Raw genomic sequence first — 22079 nt, 5'->3', positions numbered from 1 at the left:
ACATAGGATCCAATGTGTGGGGCCATCCTCAGTACTTTTTGCATATTCTTAAGTATATTGATGCTATACAACTAGAAAAACAAGCACACCCACTTAATTGGTGATCTCTGATCTGGTCTAGATTCTTCTACTCATTATCTATGCTCCAACCCGTATGAGAAAACTGAACTACAAAGCAATAAACAAAGGAATATAAGACCTTTATATTCCTTTATTTATTGGAGGGGGTTGGTCATTCATTTAATTAAAAAAAAAGATACAAGCTAACAAATAAACCAAAATGTAGCAAAAGTAATGAAAATGAGGTATTAAACTTAGAAGAATAAAGTAAAACTTTTCTCCCTTAAATCCATTAAGGTGAAATGAAAATATTTTTGCTACCTTATGTTCTTTCTTGGGGAATTCCAGTACTGGTGGGTTATCACAAAAAAGCATCTAGTCCATATTCTTACCATGTTTTGATGTAAGGAGACATACAGTATTGACTCAAAAATATTTGTTATCTATGGAATTAGTTAATAGGGGAAGATTTTGGTTTTTGGATGCCTTTGAGTCAGTCTTGACTTCAGGTGATTGCCTGGATTACTTCCTGCAGTTTTCTGGGGAAGATTTCGAGTTTGCCCTTGCCTTTTTCCCCCTAGGGCTCAGAGAAAGAGACTAGCTCAAGGTCACCCACCTGGCTTTGTGCCTAAGGCGGGATTAGAACTCACGGTCTTCTGGGTTCTAGCCTGGTGCCTTCACCACTGCCCAAACTGGCTCTCAGGGAAAGAAACAGTCTTTAGATATTAATTCCCCAAATTATTTTTGTTGCAAAGAAACTAACAGCTGTTGTATTATTATTATTATTATTATTATTACAAGGATACTGGTCAAGATGAACATACCTTTTTCCTTTTTTTACATCTGGCCCATATGATTAGATGTGTCTCCCATCCCAGGGTGGGGTCCTGCCAAAGAAAGTGGAGGAGGGTCCGAAGATACTTTCTCTTCTTCCCTTCTTTTCAAACATGCTGCTTTAGGATTCAAATTCCTTTCTGTGAGATTAAAATTAAAGATAATTTTAAACAACCTTTAAAGCCCATTGGCCTACTTTCTTCATACATTCAAGTATAGCATCTTGTTCAACCTCCTCTCATGTTCTTCAATTTGCCAGGAATCTCCATTATAATAAGAAAATATTTCATTTCTCTGAATCTCATATCCCTGGCTATTTTACACTTAAAAATTGTCTTTATTTCATCTTCCTGGCCTTGTTCATCTCAGTTTGTGAACATTCAAGGCAGAGATTCACCTGCATTTCAGAAGTTATGTGGATATAACCCAGTTGTAAACCAGTAAAGAAATGACGAAGTATATTTAAGTTATTTTAATTACTGCTATTTAGCACTTGGACTCCACTTGCTTGATGTACAACATAATTTATCTACTAAACAAGTTACCTTATGGGTTTTGGGTAATAATTATCACTGAATCCATAAATATAAACCTGACAATGAATTTTGTGATAGTGACTTATAATCAGGGACTTGTTTCTTGGGATCAATGCATTTCTAGCAAGACCAGTTTGTGAAGACTAAATCTCAAGATGAGCCATTTCAATTATACCATTTTGATGCATGAGGAGGACATTTCCATAGCAGTTTACAAGCATGGTAGTATCTTGGCCTGTTATGTGCTCAGACTTATGCTTTAACAAAGCATTGTTATGACCTGGAGGCATCAAATCCAACATTGCATCATTAACGAAGCTCAATCCCATGCTACATTCCTAAGAACTAAGGCTTCCGCAGCAAGACATAGCCTCATGCATTTACCTCAAAAAAATGTCCAGAACTTTCAGTCTTTCTTCAAAACATCTGAATGAGATTGAGATTTGCAGAATGATTGGATAAATTTAGCCTTAACTCACCTCTGACTTGCTGCTCTAAACTGAGGATAACTGCTACAGCTTGATGTAAGATCAAAAGTTTGGTCTGGGGCTTGTCACTCTTTAGATGGAGCTGCACCATCCTGCCCAGCTCCTTGAAAGCCTCGTTGATGTCACGGACACGCAGGCGCTCACGGGCATTGTTGGCCATTCTTCTTTCTTTCTCGCGCTCTGCTTTTTGCTCCGGTGTAAGATCTTCGTCATCATTATTGCTGAGGGGAAAACAGAACACAGGATTTTCTAATGGGGTTGAAACTTCAGGTGTTTACAACATTTTAATAAGGAAATCTGCATTGTGTTGCACAGAGATGAGCACTGAGCTGGCAGATTCATATCTACACTCAGCCATATAGTTCACTGAAAGCAGAGTCACCTCAAGGAGGTATTGTGGGGATAAAGTGTGGGCTGGGAAAGAGATGCCTTGAGCTCTAAATGACACAACACAACTGTAATAGTTTATTTCTGTGGTGAATTTTATGTTCCTATAATTGCCACAAATTCATGCTGTTTATTAAGGAACAAATTGTATAGCGCATTTTGGGAGTTAGTAGAAGGATAATAAGCAGTATCAGAAATCAAATGGGCCTTTTTCCACATTGTGTTTCCCTTCCTCTGGAAAACCAGATTGCAGAACATCTTTTAATGAACTACAGTCCACATAGAACTGGTTGAGTGAGGAGCCAATGTGGACGAAAGACCCTATATGATCTAGCCAGATGATGATGATGATTGGTGGTTTTTTCCTCCCCAATTTGTAGTTTTCCTTCGTGCCCAGAGGGCACTTGAAAGGACTAGCAGCAATAAATAAACAAATAATCAACAAACATACAATAAATACCAGCAGTTAATATCTGACAACAGCATCAACCAATCTGAATTAAAAGGGTCTGGCTACATTAAGTCCAATATATATTTCTTTCATTACACAGTTAGGAGTCAGTCTGAAGTTCCTTGCAGATACTTCTCACAGCCCTACTTGTAAATGCACTCCTTTGACACTAGGTCTGCTGCCTTGTGGGAATTTGTATCATGTAATATCTTACACACTTAGAAATCAGAATACCATTTTTATGCACACAGGCATCAGGGAATCTCTCAATGCTGTTTCATATTTCTTGCCTGTATTACTGATTTCTGCAGCCACTGAATGCAAGGGACTGAAACAGTTGTATGCTGAAGAAGCAAAACATTATCCTAAGTGCAAAGTGGTTCCTATTAAATTAAGTTTTTAAAATTATATTTATTTCTGAGACTTCTCCATATTCCACTCCCATTTTTAAAACCCACGCACGAGGACAGCTTAGTTTATTTAATACTCAACAACCATTCTATCGTTCAGACAAAAATCTGAATGTAATATAAGGTGGGTTCAGAAACATTCTTGCTGATGAAATCCAATATATTTTATGAAGAACATAAGGGACAGACTGAAGGTCAGTGGTAATCCAAGTAAAATCATGCATACTGTGGTCTTCAATGCCAGTAAGCAAGAAACAATGGTTTACATAAGGGTTCCATTCTTGGGAACAAAAGATGATGAAATTATTCAGTTTCTTTCCAAACCTTGGCAATGGGCCTCAGATCAAATTAACAATTACTTCTGGTTAAATGGGACAAGCTACCCGGATTCATCCATTTACAGTTATGTATAGTACTTAAAACCCCCCAGGAAGGATCATGTGTATTCCACTGGGGCAGAAACTATTATAAAAATGGCATCTGCTTAAAACCTTTTTGATGTGTGTGTTGTTTTCATATCCACATCAGACCACTGAATTTGACTCAAACTCTTAAGTCTAGATAGCTCTATCCATACAGTTCTGCCTAAAAGTTTGCCCTTTTGCCAAACCCAGCCCTTCTAGAGTACAGGCATCCAAACAGATACTCTTAGTACTTCCAGAAAGAGCTATGAATTTCCTGTTTGATTTTGACCGGCAGGAAAAAAACTCCAGAGTTTCTTCCTGTTCTGTTCACTTCATCAAAATCCAATAAAGGAATTAAATGAAGCGACACTATTATATACGGTTACCTAGATCTTGACCTAGTAATTGATTTGATATCCTTCTTGTCATCGTCTAACTTCTTGTCCTCAGAAGGTTTTGCGTCCTGGAGGTTTTCATCTCCTTCGTCATCGGATTTTATTTCAGAACTCCCTGAAGATATGCTTTGCCCTTGAAGTCCAGTTGGCATGCCTGTGGAGAAACGGACAAAACGGTATGTCTGTGTATGTGCCTCTCTGCTTCTGCAGACATAGGCGAATATGCATACCTACACCAACACACAAACAGCAAAAATGTTTAAGAATTCTCTCTGCGTTATGTTAGTAGCCTACTTGTTTTGCAAAAAAAGAAAAAAGAAAGAAAATACATTTAATGAAAACAGTTGTTAAAAGTAATTTTCCAGCTGCCTCTGGTCTAGAGTTTGTGGTAGGAGTAATACTTGGGCTAGAAATACACTCATTTCTCCAGCTCAGCTCTAGAGAAAGGCAAAAACAGAGAGCTCCCCTTGCAAGAAAAGGCAGCCAAGGGTATTTCTCTCTCGCATGCTTGCTCATGGAAGTTCCAGAGCTAAAGACAGAGAGGAACAGCCACGTCCCATTCTGCTACTGTGGCTTTCTGTCTTTAACACTGACAGCAGTGTTAAAGCAGACTGTTCCATGCAGTCATATTCAGCCCAGGTGGCTGTTGGGTTTTCTTTTTTTTCCTGAGCTCCTTAATCCTCTGTTCATGTGATAATCCCCAGAAGAACAAGAAGAATTCTCTGCAAGCAAGGGAGAATATTTCCCCTAACATTTAAAAATAAAGTAAGGTAACACCAGCACCACCACCGCCACTGCTGTCCTCAACTAGCTTGGGAACCACTGTCCTGCAGCACTTTCCTTGAACGGAATGATTAGCTCTCTTTTTGTAAACAACGTCTCTCAAACTCCATCAGGACTTCCATCTGCCGGAACAATCCCAGCACGTTTATGGGGTGGCCTGGCTGGCTGAGGGCAGTAAAAAGGCCAGAGGAAACTAGACATTAGTTAGTTCCTATCTATAGAAGAGGATATTTGTAGCTCAGCGTTGAACTGTGGAGTCCTTGGTGCTCTCTGAGCTTGGCTGTTGGCTTGCAGACGATTCGTTCCTCTTGTCATCTATTTACCTCACCATCTATATGGATAGTGCTTCAGTAGGGGTATGGGTTGAATAAAGAACAGGTCCACTCCTCCTCCTATGTGGCAACCTCCTCATATTTGAAGGCTGCTTTCATAGATCTGGCAGTATAGATTATATAGATTAAGGCATGGGACCGAGCAGTGCTCTTGTACATACCTCGGTATGGATCCTGAGGCTGGTTTAAGTCCGGAGATGTAGCAGACTGCACTGGCAGCTGTGGAACAGGAACCTGGTTTGGCACAAGGGAATGGCTGCCACGGAGGCCAACTGCATCTTCACGATGAGCCCCAACCTGCAAGAGGAGAAGGGAGGAAAGATGTAAACAGGACCATTTTAAGTGAAACAAGCCAAGAAGCTGCGGGGTCTTCTATCAATAGCTTGGGGAGATGCTGGAAATAAACACAGGCAGTTAAACATAATGGCAGGGTTTCCGTGTAGCTTTTCACTAGAGGGCGCCGAGGCACTATCATAGGTATATATTATAGGTATATACAAAAACATTTAACAGTCAGTAAGGCGCTGTGCGGCACATTTAGTGACAAACACAGCAAAGGAGCTCAGGCAGGTAAAACATCAAATTGTCTCTCCCAGGGTGCTGCAGTAGAGAGGCTGATTCGTACCCATCTGTCTTCTATCATGTCCGCCAACAGATCTGACAATTATCTTAATGCCCATATGCTTAATTGTGGGCTTCTCAATTCCCTCACTGCTATCAGAAATCCTGCAGGAATTTCAATTTGGCATCCAACTTCCCTTTTAGGGATAAGATTCTTGGGCACGCCACTTCCCCCTCCCCGTTCCTCTCTACTTTTGTAATGCCAGCTAAGCTTCTGACAAGCCAGCTAGTGAAGCATCAGAAATCCCCCCCCCCGATTTGTAGTAGTAGTGGCAGTAGCTGTAATAATAGTATCATCATTGCCATCCCATCCCCTGGCTTTCCAAAAATCAGAAGCCCAGACCCAGAGTAAATTAATCTTCTCTATTCTATCATTAGCCATAGATTCCAGCTCCAAGGGGGAGTTGTTCTTGCCAATACCATGACTTCAGATAATATATCAATCAAAGTTTTATTAACCACCCCAGTAAGGCCATCATTGTAGGCATGAAGGTGTCAGTGTAATGGTGCTGTGGGCATAATTGACGGAACTAGCTTAATGGAAACACTTTTTGTTTGTTTGTTTTTGGTATGGCACACTGTTCAATGTGTCTGTAAGTTAAGCCAGTTACAGAATTAAGAAAAGGACACATAAGGGCACTCTATTTTTTACACAATGCGAGCCCTATTCAAAACCATTGTGAGAAGACCTACTGAAGGTTTAGCTATTCAGAACACTGACTCAATAGAAGTGCTATTTATGTACCACTGCCACTATTATTGCTGTTGCTACTACAGCTATCACCAGTGTGCCTACAATGATTAGGTGTTGTACAAACATTAAGTAACAAGAAAAAGCTGTGCTTGCAAGCCCTCAGTAAGTAGACATGTACAGGAGGAAAGGGGGAAAAGGCAACCAGGCAAACAAAGCCAATCTGGTAAAGTTGGGATGGTGAGATGCATTACGGTATGACCTGCTATTGAGGAAAATCAGGTGTAATGGCACAGAGAACTGAAAAGGAAAGAAAATTTGGGTAGAAAGAAACATGATAATCCTTAATTTATCTAAAAGATTGGTTTCAAGAATAGGAAAGGCCCCAAAGGGTCATATAGAGGTAGAAGATAAAAGAGTTGTTTGACTAGCCATCTTGCACATTTAAAGAATATGCAGTCATCTAAGCATATGGCTGCCCTGGGCAGAGCAACCAGAGACAACTATGTGGGAAGAAGGACTTTGACTAGCATATTAATGAAGACCACAGAGACTTTTTGAAAGGTTGGTCCCAACCTCTTTAACGATCAGAAAACTCAAGGTGGTAGCAGTGTGCAGAATTCTGTTAAGTTGGAACTAAACAAGGGAAAACTCTTAAAATCATTACATTTCCTTTCAAACCACACCTCTCCAACACTGAGTTCTTTGGATGTGTTTGCTTTATTTATCTATACTCCTTTTTATGCTGCCTATTTTTCATGACTTTAGGAGACTGTGTTGGGCCACGGTTGCATCATTGGTCCTACTGATGGGAGTTGCAGACATCAAGTTAGGGGAGATATTTTAAAGTCCAAACATGCCTTTCATCTCAAAATGCAAATATTATTTTCAACACTTTCCTTTTGCATGTGCAGACTTTTTATTTATTTATTTGCATTCATTTTTAGTCAGGCAAGTCCTGTTCCTACTACAGTTGGTTCCATTATAGACTATTATTAGTAGTTAGTTATACAGCACTGTGGGACCAATGCCAAAAAGCTGTTCTGGAGTGCAAATGTAGCACCAGCCATTTCTTTTCCTGGACAGGATGCTGCCCTCTGCAGCTGTCATGTGCTCTCAGGAAAAGATGTGGCTGCTTGCTAGATGGCTTCAGTCAAGGCAACTCTGGTGGTATACCAAATCCATTGCAATAAAACCAAAACACAATATACAATAAAAGGAACAGAATGTATAATAACTACAGTTTAAAAAATTAATATAACATTCTTGGCACTGGTAGCTCTATAGCAAGTTTCAAAGGATGGGAAACTTCGCAGAGAATGTCCATGTTTGGTCTCCTGCCTATCACACCTTCAACAAGCTTTCTCCATATCCTCATGTAGGTCTTGAAGATACCAACAGCCTGAGCCATACAGAGTTTAAACCAGCCCTTAAATCATTTAAGTTGCAGAGAGATGCTGCATTTGCTTCCTAAATGCTGCACTTTGAAGCACCTTTTGGGGATCAAATCCAAAGTACTGAACTCTCTTATAACAATTCTTAATAGTGTTCCTAATTCACAAACTCAGAAACAAGTATAATTTTTCATGCACACATAATGAACAAAATTAAAAACAAGGATAGATAGCAATGATAAAGGATAGTAAATGATACTTTATTTCAAGGTAATTTCCTGTTAAATTTAACAGGTATGTTAAATAATATTCCCTGCCTGCATCCAATGACCAGACGAGATTGTTGAATGATTTGTTAAAAATGAGGTGGTGCTCATTAACCATAATGTGGCCAAACCAAGTCCAAAGTTGAGATTCTAAAACTGGGCAAGAGGTCTCAGCAATTAAAAGCTATTGGGCAAATCCCAGTCTCGAAATACGTCACCTGTTCTCTTTAAAGTTGATGTTTATGAGGAAATGTTTGAGAGTACAGGACTGTAGGAGATAAAGCTGGTGTTTAATACCCATTTATTTCTTACACTGGCCCTTCAAGGAAAAAATGAGGCTTTGAATTACATAAAAAAAGAGGTCTGGTGTGACAAATAGAAACTCTTATCTAAACCTGTCATTTTTGTGGACAAATAAAACTTAGACATTTAATATTCCAAACAATTATCTGTTTCAATTCACGGGTGGAGGTAATGTAAGGGTTATAATATAATGATTTCATCTGGCTCTGTCTTTCCATGAGACATAAACTGGGGGTGAGAGGAGAAAAGGAAAGGAACATATTACTTGGGCAAGGAGTTCTGAGCAGTGTAAAAACCTTCAGATTTTTTTAAAGTCTTCTCACCTCAGTTGAAACATGCAATAGGAAGTTCAGATTTTGAGAGGATGGTTATCACTGATCAATAAAATTGATTAGGTTCCAGTGTTAGGAATGGCAGGCAAACGAGATCATACACAGCTATTTTAATCTGATGAATAGGACCACCAGATTTGATCTGGTCTGAAAACATCTGGATGACCACTCAATGGGTGGCATGGAGATACAGAAAACAGAATACAGTTTTTGTTTCCATCTAAGTTATTCAGGTATCTACAGCCCAAATTAGTGTACAACAGGGACAAAGAATTGGTCCAGCTATAAGCTGCTATTATTTCCATAGATGCTATTACTAAATCAGGCACCCCTCATCCTATACCTGTGCATTTGATTTTTGTTACTTAAGAACTATACACTTTTTTCTGTTACTTTTCATTCTGATACTTTCAGCCCCATTTCAGCAACTTATCAAAATTGTTCTGAATTTTATTTCTATTTTCTACAGCATTAGCTGTCCCAGATGATTCTATGTCATCTGCAGATTTGATAAGCATTCCTTCCACCTCTTCATCCAAGTAATTAATACAAAGTTCAAGAGTAGAAGACAGCTCTCTCCAAGGTGATGATCAACCACTGTTGAGCCTTCTGAATATGTTTTCAAGCCAGCTACGTAGCTACTAAATTGTCATGCCATTCATACCATGAGATAACAGACACCTTGGTGGGAACTAGGCTTCCACCTCCCTGAAGGTGGAAGGTTGTTGTTGTTGTTCTCCAAGAGATTATACTCATGAATGTTTTGCAAAAATAAAAACAAGAGAGAGAGAGGGAGGGAGGATATCTGAATAACTCAAAAAAGTCATTGTGAACTTTAAGGATTAGTAAACTGATTGTAGCATGAAGTAACCTGCAAAGGTAATATGATTTACATGAAGTGGAAAATTCCAAGATTATGGATGCACACTGACCACAGTTGTATCTGGTTAAATCAGAATTTTGTCTTGCCTACCCCACTGAAACAAGCAAGCTCCATTCAGCCATACAATGTTCAATTTGTAAAAGCCAACTCAAAGAACTCCCCAAAACCCATGTTTTACTTGCATTTATGAATCCCAACCGTGCTGGGCAAGTCTGAATTTCCAGGAGGACACTTTTCCAAAGGATGGGGCAGGGATTAAGAAGGCCCACCTCTAAGAGCCCTGTAGATGGCATTTTTTAGGAGAGGGATTCCATAGCAGCCTTTTCTTCCTGGCCTAATTAGTTGGGCAGAACTCTTGGCAGCAGGGAGTCCCAAAATATGTATGTGAAGGGATAGAGATTTAGGAATATTCTGGTTGAGAAATTAGTTTGCTGATTTGTATTTATTATAACTAATGGTTTGTTATCAGCTGTTCCAGGTAAACCATACAGGAAACATGACTAGATGAGCTAATTCTACTTTATTGTAAGGCTACATTAACAGAATCTTGCAAGTCTCAAAGAACACATCTCCCACCCTCCTTATTGATCGCTTGAGTGGTCAGGGCAGGTCTTTCCTAAGTTTCTTTAGACCGTCACCCTCTCTCGGATTCCATTTCCTTTTATCTGATCATTCCCTAGGCAGCATCTTTTCCCCTGTTCTCTCCAAGGTCACCCTCGCATTCCATCACATTTGTCTATTTTTCTGGTCTTGTAGCCCATTCCTAGTTAAGGTTTTGGATAGGAGCAAAATCTGATTTTTCTCTTCATGGGAGAAAGTCTAAAAGAAAGATAATGGAGAAAAAAGTGTTTTTTTTTGTTTTTTTTTAAATGAACATTTCCTACCATGCATACCCACATATTCTGTATCTAATGATGGCCAGCTATGACGACTATCCCTCTGGATGAGTAATTATTTTTAATTTTGTTTTTGGAATATTTGATTCCTGGTATATATGGCTGCTTTATAATGTATGCTCTAGATTTTAATCTTTGATTTTTATGTATATATTTTGATCCAGATTATGGATTTGTAGGCCATTCAGAGTCATTTGAATGGAGTGGCCCATAAGACCTGTAAATAAGAAGTAAATAAATAAAATATATTATCAACAAATGAGATGAACAGTGGGAAGCATATTTACTACAACAGTGAAGGAAGAGATGAATCTTACTAAGATTGTTTTATATGACAATTTCTTCAACCACGTGATGAGCAAATGTATCCACAAAGCCACAGAAGGAGAAGAACACCTGACTTACTTAGCTCCTGTTTTAAGTAATAGATATGTTTTGCCAAGTGTTGATTGCTCTATTTCCATGTAGTCTGAGTACAGTCCAAAGGTCAGCCTGGCCATGATCAAACTGCTTATTGTAGGCCTTGAAGGCTTCCAGATGTTAAGAGCCCAATTTATTCCTGGTGAAATTTCAGTGATGGCAAATAATAATGGCAAGCCCAGCTGATGTAAAGGAATTCATGCAGTCCTGCTCTGGTACTATTTGTCTACATACAAATCAGCTTTATGCTGAGTCAGTCTGTCAGGCCCTGACGATGGCTATCCTTTCACCTGCCAGCTGATAACTTTCCAATGCTAATGCTGGAAAAGTGACTTGGTGCTTCTGCAGATTTCCTCTCTGACTGTGATTCTAGGACCTTTCTTCTTTCCCAGAATTAACTAACTCCTTTGCCTCATTTCAGGACATTCTCAGCTAAATGTTATCCCTGGGGTATGTGTATGGTGCCTTTGAGTCAATTTTTGACTCCTGATGACTGCCTGGACTAGTCCCTGCATTTTTCTTGGCAAGGTGTTTTTTGGAAGTGGTTTGCCATTGCCTCCTTCCTAGGGCTGAGAGAGAATGACTGGCCCACGGTCACCCAGCTGGCTTTGTGCCTAAGGCAGGACTAACTCAGAGTCTCCCAGTTTCTAGCCTGATGCCTTAACCACTACATCAAACTGGCTCTCCAAATGGTATCTCTAGAGAGATTTAAAAAATTCTTCCAGACTTATTGGAATTCACCTAATTTGAATTGCCCAACTAGGTAACAGTGCTTTGCTGACCTGAGCTGATCCTAAAAAGTGAAGCAGAGTAAAACCTGGTTAGTGCTTGGATGGAAATCAGTCAAGAAATCCTAGGGCTACAGGAAAGACTAGGAAGTTGAAAACATCTCCGAAGAAGGCAATGGCAAAGACTACTTCATTGTTGCCAACTAAACTACATGGACATATCCACACGGTCGCGTGAGCTGAGCTGAACTTAGGCAAATCTTTACCATCACCACCACCTTTTTTAAAATCACGAGTATCATGATTTGCATTGTTCCCAGATGCAAGTGGTTGGTCGTAAGTTAAACACCGTTCAGAACAAAATTCCATTCTCCTCCTTGGTCTACAGTTTCGTAACACTCCCATTTCTTTTGGTCCTTGCTGGCAGTCCTATCAACCAAAAGGAATCCTTTTTTCTGATACACACTAGCTCAACTGCCTGCCTCAGTTATGAACTTGAGTGGAAGGCCCTCTGAAGCTTTGCTGGGGGACATCTCAGGCCACTTGTTATGTACTGTAGAGGAAGAAGAACAGTGAGGCTGACAGGTAAGCTTCCTTTTACTTCCCCCTATTTTCTAAATTCCCACCTGTTTATTAACTCTAACTTCAGCACAGCTGGAGTTGGCTCAGCAGTGTCAGTTTTGCCCAATCAAATGCCCAGCAAAGGAAAGTAAGACTGACAATTAGGGGCATTTGCATACATAACTATGCCAGTGCTGGGATGGCAAGGGGAGGAAGGGAGAAAGGCAGTACACATATTGGAGAGAAAGTCAGAAAGGAAGAGGGGCTGGCAATGTAGAGCTGAAGCTGTGGGAACTGAGTGGCCCTTCTGGCTCATGGGCCTTGTAGTGAGGAATACTGAGTTACAGCACTTGATTTGGCTCAGCAGACTTAGTTTCAAATTTGTTTCTTGGTCATTAAGATGTCACAAGAACCCTTTTCTTCCTTGGTTACAAAGGACAACATGAAAACTACTCAGCTGTGAGGATCACTGCAGGTCAAACTACACCAGGGATAAACTAAATGTTCCCTTAAATAGCTTATGAGCAGTTACTTTTATATATATTTTCTTACTCAAAAACAATTGCAGAATTGGGGGGAGGGGGATTTTAAAAACTTTTGCTCCCTTTTATTGTGGTACCAATCTTTCTTGTAATTTCCTATTTGCTTCCATGGCAGATCCTCTTTATCTGCAAATTCCAGGTACAAAGGTGAGCAGATTTTGTTTGGGACTGCCAATAGATTAAAAAAAAACCAACAACAACAAGAGGTTCCAGTCTGGATTATGCTTTGAAATAAGAAAAACCACATATCCCCTTATTAAGGGTAATATACAGTCTGAACTAGAATGGCTTTAGGCAAATAGCCCAAGCTAACCTGCTTTATAACCTTTCTCATCAGATTGTGTGTAATAAAAGCAAGAAGAGATAAGAACCTCAAACTTTGTACACTGAAAATCTCATGAAGAGGACTATTAGTAAATACCATTCTGAATGGGCCTACCTGTATTGAAGACTGTAAGACTTATCTCTAAGTAAATTGGATTACATTGTTAATATATTTTTCTTTGCCAACTTCTAATGCATGAAATAAGGAAGAGACACTCACTACAAAGCCTGAAACTAGTAGTATTATAATATGTAGCCTCTTTTTCTTTCAAACAAAGCACGAAAAATAAAATAGTCTAATGAAAAGAAAGCTCAGCTGAAAATAAACAAAATTACGGTCAGAAAAGCTCTCAACATGAAGGATCCAGATGCTGCTGTTGCTGTGTGAAACCACTGAAAATGAACAGAGTAGAAAGAGTGCTGCCCAAGGCCCTTAGAATGTTTAGGTGTAGATGAACACAGCTTAGAGAAAGGAACACAACCTTTCCTATTCCAGAAAGCTGTACTACGTGCAAGCCTGAAAGGCTGGAGGGATGCTATGTAAAGCAAAAATGGATTACTGTTGGAAGGATGATTCTTCCCCCCAGCAATAATGTCTGGCTAGATAATAACTAGCCTGTACTAACTCCTTAGAACTTGACATAAAGAGGTCCACTATCAGGCAGCTTCATCACCAAAGGAATGACACCAAAAGGGGATTACCTTTAGAAGAACCACTTTGGTTGTGAATGAAGATGATGGCCACTTTGCTTGTGGGCAACAAGAATGAATGGGCATCCTTTGCTTGAACAACTCTTGGCTGACTCTCTGTTCTTTGGTTTATGGAGTCTGAAAACCTAGATGACAGCTTCCCTGCGTTAAAGTTCTCAAGTCAGTGAATGGGAGAAGCAGCAGCCATGTTTCAGCATCTCTCAGTGGCTTTTGGTATTATCAAGTAGAGCTTTGCACGCTTTGAAAAATGATCAGTAAAAAATGCTTCAAGGGAGAATTGACTTGTGACTGCCTCTAGGCTCTGGACTAGTGCATATGTTACTGCAATGCGCTCTACATGGGGCTACCCTTGAAGAGTATCCGGAAGCTTCAGCTGGTCCAGAATGCAGCCGCATGGGCTATTTTTGGTGCCCCTAAGTCGGCACATATAACACCGTTGCTGCGCGAGCTGCACTGGGTGCCAGTTTGCTTCTGGGTCCAATTCAAGGTGTTGGTTATTACCTTTAAAGCCCTACATGGCATAGGGCCAGGTTACCTGAGGGACCGTCTCATCCCCATTACATCGACCCGCCCCACCCGATCATCCAAAAGAGGGCATGTTGCGAACCCCGTCCATAAGAGAATTTCATCTGGCGGGGTCCAGGAAACGGGCCTTCTCTGTAGTGGCCCCCGCCCTCTGGAATATCCTGCCCCCAGAGGTGAGGCAGGCCCCCTCACTCCTGACCTTCCAGAAGGCCCTGAAGACCTGCTTCTGCCGTCTCGCCTGGGGCAGGAAAGTGAATAACCATTCTTGGGGATGGCTTGCACCCTAGAGTCCCTCCCACCAGCCTGGATTTTATACCTTTCTTGGATTCTATTTATTTACTGTATTTTATTATAACTGTTTTATGAGATTTTAATGTTTATATTTTGCACTTGATTTTATTGTAAACCGCCCAGAGTCCCTCTTTTAGGGGAGATGGGCGGTGGCTAAATTTGATCAATCAATCAATCAATCAATCAATCAATCAATCAATCAATCAATATGTGATGTCTTTACCACTGGTGGAACAATAGCATAAAAGATGTAGCAGCTACAGCATCACTCAATGGTTCAGTATGCTGAACAGAACCTTTCAGGCAAGGACCTGACAACCTGTAGTCTGCCTACCCTCCGTCCCTTATCTTCTGTCTTTGTCCTTGTCAGGTAATCTGGATTCCCAGATCCAGAGTAGAAGGGAGGGCTCTGAAGCTGAATTTTGGAGCAATCAAGAACATGCTATGTATGCTTAAGTCCAACTAAACCACTACTACTTAAGCAGACAGATTATTTTCTCCAGGTTTATTTGGCTTGGATTTCTTCTTGAATGTGGATTTTCCTTACACAAAGTATTGACATGGCTACGTCTCTGTCCTCTGCTTGTAGACTACATCTGTTCAAGGAAGCACAAGAAGCTTATTCACATTAGCTTTTAGTATACATATTTGATAGATGAGATCATTTTCCCCCAGTAAACATGGAACGAAAGTTGATGCATTCTCACTGTAATTAGACACCCATTGAAACAGAAGACTGTTTTGGTGTCTTTGAATTGTAATCTCCCCGTGAAATATCAATTATACCTGACAATGTCAGAGTGCTAGATTCCAGTTTCAGTTACTCTGCCTGTTATCTGTTATATCAAAAGAAAGAAGCTTATTTGCTCTAAAGTGGAAAAAAAAATATTTAGTCCTAAAAGTGCATCTTTAAAAGTGGTAGGAAATACTCGTCCAAATGTTAACGTTTATTACACCCAGATGGGCACTCTGAAGTTTGTGAATTGTGGGCAGCAGATAAAAGCTGTAAAAAATTAAAACAATGGAAGGTTTCTTATGAAGTTATGAGGAGTGTACTCTGCTATTGCTTAAAGTTAACTCTTTCATTCTGAGAGAACTTCAGAAGTATTCTTACTTTTGTGATGTAATCTGAGAATTAAAACCAGTTCTCAAAAGAAAGCAAATGGGAGAAAACGGGAGTATCCTTGGAATTTGGCATTCTCAACCAAGGAAAATAAGGCAACATCCACTTACTGAGTGCACAACACAGTTATACAGTACAACTCAAAGCTTGTGAATTCAATCCTATGTATGTCTAATAAGCTCCATCAAGATTAATGGGGTTTAATTCAAAATAATCATCCATAATATCACAGCTTGAGGCTCCGATCTTATGCCTACCTACCATATGACTTGCTTCTGAGAGGAACTGCGGTAATAGAGAATTCAGAATGGATTTCTAGCAGTTATAATCAATAGACTGGCAATGTTTTAAGTTTCAGCCTGTCTGACATATTCAAGGAGGGTAAGACAGAACAGAAATAGATACAAGGAAAGGAAATAGGCGGAAAAAACTATATTGTAAAAGAGTTTTTAAGGAACAGCTAAGTTTACTTAACCAGCCTTCTCTAGCATCTTTCTAAGACTGGCATGTTTTGAGTAATCCATTTTATTCTGTATTATATTTCATTTTCAAAACAAAACCTTGTTTATTGCCCTCTTGTTCCAACATAATATAGGCAATCTGAGTGATTTTCAAGGCTGACCTAGACAACGTTGCACAATAATGCATCTTAAAAGATTCTGAATGCAAAATACATGAGCAAACACTGAGAAACACGTCACCTTGCTGGTCAGGCCGAAAGAATGTATATTTGTGAGCACAGCTTGTTTATTGAGGGACATTTCCCATTTTTAGTCAGTTTTTTTTAAAACCAAAGATTCTGTGAAGAGAAATGCTTAAAACCCACTAAACCACTGAAGCCACAGGCTCTTTTGTCCTGAAATCCACCACTGCTAAGAACCAAAGCGGGATTTGAGGGGAGGGGGGATAGGAGAAAAAAACATCTCGAGGTGCAACAAAAGAAAGTTGTTATTGCACTTTCAATGATAACTAGCAAAATGTGCATTTTCTGCCAAAACTGCTGAAGTAGGCTTTTTCTGTTGGTTTCCTCCTGATTTCCATATTCAGAATCCATTGGAAAAAAAAATTGCAATTATGCCACTATCAATCAAAGGAGATGATGTCAACCAGCCTTACTCCGTAGGTAGTGAGCTTCTTATGTAAAGAGCACTTCTGAGTTTCTTATGTAAACAGCACTGTAATACATGCTGCAGAAGATGTGACTAATTTATGTAAAAAGAGGTTTGCTAGTCTAAACCTTATCTTTCTTCCTTTATTTACCATCCCAGGCCAATATAACACAGATTCAAAATTTAAAGTACAACCAAACCTGAAACAAATAATACTGAAAAGCGAGTACCAACTGACTTCCATACACCATAGTTACCACTAGGAACTTGGCAACCTTCATAGCGGTTGCCAAAATTAGGCCTGCAGAAGGAAGATTGTAACCTCTTGCACAGAAAGGTAACTACAATTTCTCACAATCAGGTTTATGTGTGCCAGACACCCTGGGTCAGTGTAACAAAACATGGGTTACTGATTCAAACTCTGTATCTCAGCATACACGCGCATGGCTATGGCATGGGGGACTGATACAGTTTCTAAGGATTGGGGAGGCACGTTGGTTTGATAACTTATTACAAAAGCAATGATTCATATTTTGGAGAATACAGCTACGCAGAGAGAATGATGGAAGATTCCTATGCATACCCACTTAACAACAATTTATAACAAAATCCAAGTAGACATAATAATGAACAAGGAAAGGAAAAAAGGGCAGGAGTAAGATGAAGCATATTACAAGAACCCAAGACCTGTCCAAACACGTAAGCTGAGTGGAAAGCAGGTTTTGTCTAAAGGCCTTATAAACTTCCAATAAGTAATAAGAGAACAATGAAAGACACCTCACCAAAGTCAGGTTCTCACACTCTGTGTGCATGTTGTTGGTTCAAATTATTCACTCTTATTTAACTGAACTGAAAGTCTTTCATCTCCATGCTATACAGTAATAGTTTCCATATGACTGGTGGCTAAGCTATAAATAAGATCAAAAGCAAAAGAAAGGACTTCATTGTAATGGGGGGGGGGAGTGTGAGTCACTGAGAGCAGCATTAAATCAAGAAAAAGAGAAAAGTTTAAGAGTTTTCTTTTAATACAGAAAAGTACCGCAGAGTTATAAGCAGCTTTTTAAAAAGCTTATGAAAATACATTCTGCAAGTAGTGGTCATATGCAAAATCTGCGTAGACCTAGCTCAAAACTGGCAAAGCAGAAGTTTAGCTCCTGAGAGGGAGCGAGGTAGAATGCCACGTCTTAAATCTAGGCAGAGACCAGCTATAAATGGGGGGTGGGGAGTGATTCTTGTATTCGTGCATGCTCTTAAGAGAAAGTAGGGCACTACTCCATGTGTTTCTCCACACTCTTTCTGTTCTGTATTTAAGACGGGGGTGGGGGGGTGGGGGGGTGGCCTGGGGTAATCTATTATTATTATTACTAATATTGCTCAACACAGACCTGTGAGCTCCAAGTAAAAGGATGTTTTATTTGGCACTGCAAATCAACTCAATGACAAGAGCCAACTTTCCCAAACCAATTTTCTTCTGGAAATGCAAAAAATAACAATGCTAAGCTGCAGTCCCTACTGGACAAACAGATGTTAATAATCCACGGGAGGAGATGCATTTCCTCTGAGTCTATAGACAGCAAACGTACAGTTTTGTAATGTTTTAATACGTTTGAGGAGAGCTTTGTCTTTCGGGACAATATCTTATGGAATGAGCTTCCTCAGTCTACTGTTACCATTCATTTCCTGTGCTCCAAGAACATATTAATGGGGTATTCTGGCACGCTCTGGATAGCACACAGGTTGCAACAACTGTTGTGTTTGAAGAAGTGAGGAAAACTATTGTAGGAGATAGCTTTTCTACTGTCAGTACAATGAGGTCAGCAATGTTCTGCCTACAGGGGTAATTATTCGTTCTATATACTGGTGAAATCAGGAGATGTTCAAGATCCGAAAAGCAACAAGGTTAGGAATATTAGTATTTAGCTATAAGTAATGACCCATCGATAAAGATCACTGAATAAAAATAAATTGTGAAATTACATAGTTGGCCAGATTATCCTTGCATCTCAGCACATTTCTCTTGCTTTATTCCCCACTTGTTTCTAAGCACCTGTTGAATGGTGACCTCACCTCTACACCTTGAGATTCAGACGTTTAAGCAAAAGCCAGCTGTTTCTCATCTATTCTGCAGGGGAAGCAGACATCAGCATACTGCTGAAGAAATGTTACTCAGAGGCATCCATCCCCCAATAACTTTCACACACCCAGCTGTACAACAGACCCATCCATGTGGAGAAAAGCACAGAACATGGGCTAGTGAGAAATTAAAACTCGGAAATGGAATACTAGTATTTTAACAATGCACCTAATTAGGTCATTTCAAATGAATGAAATCACTGTATTAGGATTTTAAGTGTCTTTCTTTTAAAATAATGATTGGATTTCCCCTCTTCCCCAAGCATCAACACAAGCCTTCAAAAAATGATCTTAAGTGTATGATATAATTACACAGAATTAGTAATACTAACTACATTAGGTAATCCTTAAACATGTGAAATGATTTGCGGCAGTCGCTTTAAAATATTCATTGTAGTAAGATGCTTCCCCTTTTGTGAAAGAAACCTTTTTTTAATAAAAAAGCAGCATGATTACAATAACTACTTGTATTGTTATGATAATGCTAAATAGGATATGTAAGGAGACTCTTATATTAATTTAGTGAAGAAACAGCCTTTAAAATAATTTTAAATTATTTTCTTCTTTTGATTTGGATACAAGTGCCAACCTATCCCCAGCCTGCTTCTTAAACTGCTACTCTATTTCCTAAGGGTGAATTATGAATTAATCTAACGTAGAAGTTTAAATAAAATGTGTCTACAACCATGTGGTTTTCCCTTATACTGTCATATTAAAGAGGTAGGCAAATTAACAGCAGTTTAAATACTAGCTTGAAAGCAGGTTAGATTTAAGGATGTTCTTCCATAAACAGAAGGAATTCTATTCACAGCATCCCAGAATGGCTCCTAAAATGCAGTAAGAAAGTAATGGACTTTCGCAAACTTTCACTGACTTTCCATTCTCCATGAAGTTTTATGAATTATTTTCCATTGGTCTGGACCCAATTTTGGGATGGGGGGTTGCAAATGAAGGGAGACTTTAGATCTGAGAACTCTACTAAATTTATCTGGATGTATCCCCTAAATTTTGTTTTCTGTCATACTCAAAATTACAATTTGACACTCTGGAGGGGATCTGAAAGGAGGCTGTTATAGTCTTCAGTTCTCTGAAAGATGATTTGCCCCCTGTAAACGTCCAATTATTAGAATCTAATTCAACAATTATACTCTGTGCACCCTCAACTTCTGAGTTAGGTGGACAGCAGAAAAAAATATTGGACTTTTTGAGAAGATGTTTCAGTATGCTACTACATATATAGCTGGTGCATGTTGGCTTTTAGATATCAGGTAAAAATATTTTCATTTGTCCGGACTGGCTGTTCCCGGAATAGCTTCCTCCAGGCATAGTTTTCAGTAGAGCTATGGTGGTGTCATGTACATCATTATGCAAATGACATGGATTCTGTAGTTTGTGTCAGTCATATCATGATGTGAATGATGTATAATATGTAACTTACATCACTTGTGCAATAACATTATGATGCATGGGATGTCACTTACCCCACCTTGCTTCCCCCACCATCCCTGATCAAGCTGGGGTTGCTGGAGTTGGTCATGCAATGCAAACAGACTTCTTCAACAACCCTGAAGAAGACTGTAACAGACACGCAATGGGATCTTAATTAATTGAGTTTTGAGTTTTCCTGCCAATATTGTGATTTAGTTGTTTTCAGTGATCGGTTTCAAGGTTAAGTTCTGTAGGTGTCAGTTACGTTTAACTTCCTAAAGACATTATTTCAATGACACTATGCAATCAGCCATCCTGACCTCTATGAACAAAAGACTGCACAATGGGTTGCACGCATAGCACGCATCAGAGTCACTATGTGATTGGATGGCAATGTGTTAGTGGTTGGAGATTGGACAGGTGGTATACTGACTCAGGTCAAACTGATAAAAAGTGAGCAAGGTGATCATTTATAGTCCTAGCTGTTCAGAGATGTTCTCTGAATAATGGGGGAAGAAGCTATCAGAATTACCTATTCCATTTTATGTGGAGTGTGGAAAAAGATAAAATCCACAGTCCTGGAAGCTCACCAGCTATAAACTAGATGTTTCTGGGAACCAGTTAGCTGCTTTCTTTCAGGGAAGCCTGTCATTGGAACAAGGCCTGTTACAGGAATGAGCCTATGGCTAGTAATTAGTCTTGCAATCCTTTGAATGGTAGTGCAAGTAAATATGAGTTAAAGGCTGCTAACAAGAATAAGCCATAATTTAATAGTCTCGCTGAAATCCGAGAAATGACTCTATTACGGAGGTTAAAGAATGCCTGGCTCAGAACTGCAGCACTATCATTTATTCTTGCTGTAGTTAGATAAAAAGGAAGTAATCCCCCCCCCCCAAAAAAAAGGAAAAAGAAAGAAAGATGAGATAGAAATTATCTTCTGGAGGAAAAAAAAAGAGCCTTCCTTTCAGTTGAATAAAGTATTAGGAAAACATAACTACCAATGTAGGAAACATATTTTACAGTTTGAGCAGCAAAAAAAAAAAAAACACTGCTTTCCAAAAGAGCTTATAATCTATGTAATTAGCAGAAGAAACAACAAGAAAAGTTACCAATTCTTAGAGTTGGGTTAAAGTTGGGATTAACATTATTGAGAATTAAATATGAAATCCAAGATTGCACAAGCAGAGGGCAACATGCAATGAATTCCTCCCTTCCTGTCCCTGTACCCACAAAAACAATGCCTCTCCGTAGGTTTCTTTGGGGGAGCTACCAAATACTGTGAACTTATGATATGTTATGAGGTTATGATACTGTGGTGGGATGGCAACATTTTGAACATTTTTAAAAAAAATATCATCTGCATCGTTCTGAGGAGGCTTATGAAGAAAGATCAGGAAGAGAAAAGGCCTGAAATCCCAGTCCTACGATAAACAGCTAAAGGAGTTTAGTTTGAAAAAGAGGATCGAGGGGAGACATGATAAAGGTCTATAAATAACTAAAAGGTTGTTATGTGCAAGAGGGATAAGTCCTGTCCTCTACTGAAACTGAGACAGGACAAAGACCAACAGGTTAAATGAAAATAAAGGAGATCAGAAGGAATTTCCTGATGGTAAGAGCTATTAAGGAGAGGGACAATCTAGCTGCAAATACGATGCAACCTTCTTCAGACATTTTCAAATGGGGTCGATGGCCATCTACCAGGGACTCTTTGTGGAAAA

At 39.4% G+C, this 22079-nt stretch overlaps 1 protein-coding gene across 11 annotated transcripts in view; it reads right to left on the bottom strand.

Moving 5' to 3' along the window:
* The window catches only part of TCF4 (transcription factor 4), a 363342-nt gene that overhangs the window by 3198 nt on the left and 338065 nt on the right, over window positions 1–22079 (bottom strand). For 6 of the 11 annotated variants that reach the window (XM_063295805.1, XM_063295804.1, XM_063295799.1 and 3 more), the window contains 4 exons: window positions 5242–5377; window positions 3957–4119; window positions 1910–2139; window positions 885–1034 (listed from right to left, as the gene is read on the bottom strand). In XM_063295805.1, the coding sequence (XP_063151875.1) occupies window positions 898–1034; window positions 1910–2139; window positions 3957–4119; window positions 5242–5377 (666 nt within the window). In that variant the 3' untranslated portion in view covers window positions 885–897. Of the gene's footprint in view, window positions 1–884; window positions 1035–1909; window positions 2140–3952; window positions 4120–5241; window positions 5378–22079 lie in introns of those variants that run through there. The other 5 variants (XM_063295802.1, XM_063295803.1, XM_063295808.1 and 2 more) reach the window with 2 other exon arrangements.

The sequence above is a fragment of the Candoia aspera genome, chromosome 2 (genome assembly GCF_035149785.1).
Source record: "Candoia aspera isolate rCanAsp1 chromosome 2, rCanAsp1.hap2, whole genome shotgun sequence".
Taxonomy (NCBI): Eukaryota; Metazoa; Chordata; class Lepidosauria; order Squamata; family Boidae; genus Candoia; species Candoia aspera.
The sequence above is the reverse complement of the archived record's forward strand: the minus strand, read 5'-3'. Positions and strand labels throughout refer to the sequence as shown.